Source organism: Monopterus albus, unplaced genomic scaffold (genome assembly GCF_001952655.1).
Source record: "Monopterus albus unplaced genomic scaffold, M_albus_1.0 scaffold121.1, whole genome shotgun sequence".
In the NCBI taxonomy this organism is placed as follows: Eukaryota; Metazoa; Chordata; class Actinopteri; order Synbranchiformes; family Synbranchidae; genus Monopterus; species Monopterus albus.
The window spans coordinates 1,893,222-1,895,822 of NW_018128001.1; the positions used below are offsets into that span (position 1 = coordinate 1,893,222).

The window sequence follows — 2,601 nt, forward strand, 5'->3', positions numbered from 1 at the left end:
CAGTGGCGGGGCCACCCGCTGTGCCACGGTCCGGTCCTACATTGCAGAGGGGGAGTCGGACTCTGACTCAGAGCTCTGTGCCCCCTCGCCACACTCAGACCGGGCCTGGACCGGAACCAAGTAGAGCTGAAGTAAACAACAGCCTCTACAGCAATTAAAATGTGAATGAAAGCTATGAAACTGTGAAGAGAAACGAGCCCAGGTCAGAGACTTGAAACACCAGCTAGTGGTCCTGAGTACAGAAGCTTCCTGGAAATGGTGGGCATCACAGTGTTTTTACTCATATGAATGTTTTTCAGATGTACACAAAATGTTTGTCCACTGTTACTGATTGGTTCACTGCTGGGTGATGCTCACAACCGGGTTGGTTGGATGTTTCCACATTAACAGACATTTGTAAACACTATTATCAGCAGCTCACTATTCCATTTATTCATTATGTATTAAAAACACATGATGGGAGCGACTGTCACTCTTTGGGATCCACTTGTTTTCTTCTGCCCTCTAAAGGTAGACTGCTGTAACTGCAGAAATGGTTAAAATGCTCAGGTGGGAAAACTGAGTTAAAAGGTAAGAATATTATGCCCTCATTTTGTCTTGTATTGATTTTACTTAAAATCACAGTCATAGACCAAGTAACTTATTTAAAAAAGTGAATCTCCTGTCTTTGGATAATGTCACTGGAATTTTGTTAGCTGTAGCTAATTAATTATCTACATGGGTCACTTCATCTTCAGCTGATTTTTTTTTTTGTTTGTTTGTTTTGTTTTTGTTTCCAGCTGATGTGTTTGACCATGAGAACCCTGTAAAAGTTGTCTGGTGGCTACATATTATTACAGACTGAGGCAAAAGCTAACAGGCCTCAGATTACATTAGTAACACAGTTTAATATATTCCTTATACATTTTTTTGTGTTAATAGAAAGTCGATCAAAAATCCATCACACACAGATTAGCTGACTAGTTGACCGCTGCTAAGCTGTGAGTGGACAGTCACTATTCAGGGGAGGGGTTTACTACATGGTCGGTTAAAAGTCAGACTTGACGTAAACAGTGCTAACAAATGAGAAACTTATTACCAACCCCACATGAACACATCACTCTTTACATGAGCATGATGCCATAATAACAGCAGTTTGTATGATGTAATCATCCAACCATTATTTATAACTACTAGTCATTAATTAATCCCAAACACATTGTTAAATTACACAGACACTTGTGCATTAATGACATAATACTGATGAATGTTTGTAATGGATATAAAATTAGTTGCTTAATTTAAATCCTTCAAATGGGTGTTGGAGAAAAAGTGGTACAACTAAATCTTTATGACTCTTGTTTTGGCAGCTCAGACTAACACAAACTTTGTGTACAGAACTTTGCTTGTTTGATGATATTTCACTATGAATTAAAAACCTTTAACCACAACAAACCTGATGTGACCTGATCCATCTTCACACATCATTAAACCTTCACAGACCCAGCGTTGGTCTCCACAGCCACAAAAGCTGATACAGAAATCTGTCATGTGGTTCCTCTGGTTTATAAGGACATCAGTCAGACCTGTGAGGACACTGCAGTGGCCAAGGTCTGATGTGAACTAAATTAATTCAAGCAAATCATTCCACTGATTATTTATTACAATAATTCTGAGCTGTTTAATAATTTGGAAAATAGTTCAACAGTCTGAAAGATATGGAACAGAATCACCATCTCTGCAGAGAAATAAAAGTATTAGATAAGATTGTCAAAGAGTCTGTCATTTTTGGCCATTCAGTCGAGTCAGGTCCGTCCTGTCTCCCTGTCTTCAAAGACAGGTAACGACTCTCACCAATACTGGGCTGCAACAACTCAGTCGTTAAGGGACATAGTTGGCCTTCTAAGGACTGAAACACCACCAAGGGGGATAAATATCTCCGGCTCAACACCAATCAGTCAGAACTGATGAAGCCTCTTGGATGAGAGGTGAAATGTCTTTGATCTAGAAATCCAAAACAATCCAGTTGATTGTTTTCCAAGGTTTTTTCAGTGTTCACAGTTCTTTCTGGCCCTTACAAGCTTCCCATTTAAGGGAAGCTGCTCTTCTCTGGATGTTTATTCACAAAATGAACCCATAAACTAAACAAAGAGGACATGAACCAAAATGTTCCTGCGTGAGCAAGCTATCAGTCCATAGTTCCCATGGTCTCCATGCACAAACGTCTCCAAACATCATCAGAGAAACAGATCTTGCAGGATTATGTAAATGCTTAACTCTCCCTTACATAACTATCAGCTATTACCTACTGCAGATACTATCTATATGTAATTCACACACTCCTACTATATTCTATTACATAATACATTTTAACTTGTTTTTAACCACTACAATACCACTGTTAAAACAGGTTAGGGGGATTTTATTTTTTTACACAGACTACAACTTTATTTGAAACCAGTTTGAGTGTAACACATGATAAAGATTTACATAGTAAACAAAGTGACGACAGAAGTCATGAGGGAGAGAATTGCAGGTGCAGGCAGCCATGTTGCTGGTCACTTCTTCTTGAACCTGATGGACAGAATGGAGCATTGGCCATCTTAACTATTGTTAAGTTTA

The 2,601-nt window shown here is 39.0% G+C and overlaps 1 protein-coding gene across 2 annotated transcripts in view; it reads left to right on the forward strand.

The window, feature by feature from the left end:
• LOC109966939 (potassium voltage-gated channel subfamily KQT member 2-like) overlaps positions 1 to 1,430 on the forward strand; it is an 81,000-nt gene extending 79,570 nt beyond the window's left edge. For both annotated transcript variants that reach the window (XM_020612199.1, XM_020612200.1), the window contains one exon: positions 1 to 1,430. In XM_020612199.1, coding sequence (XP_020467855.1) covers positions 1 to 124 — 124 coding nt within the window. In that variant the 3' untranslated portion in view covers positions 125 to 1,430.
• Positions 1,431 to 2,601: the final 1,171 nt, after the last annotated feature.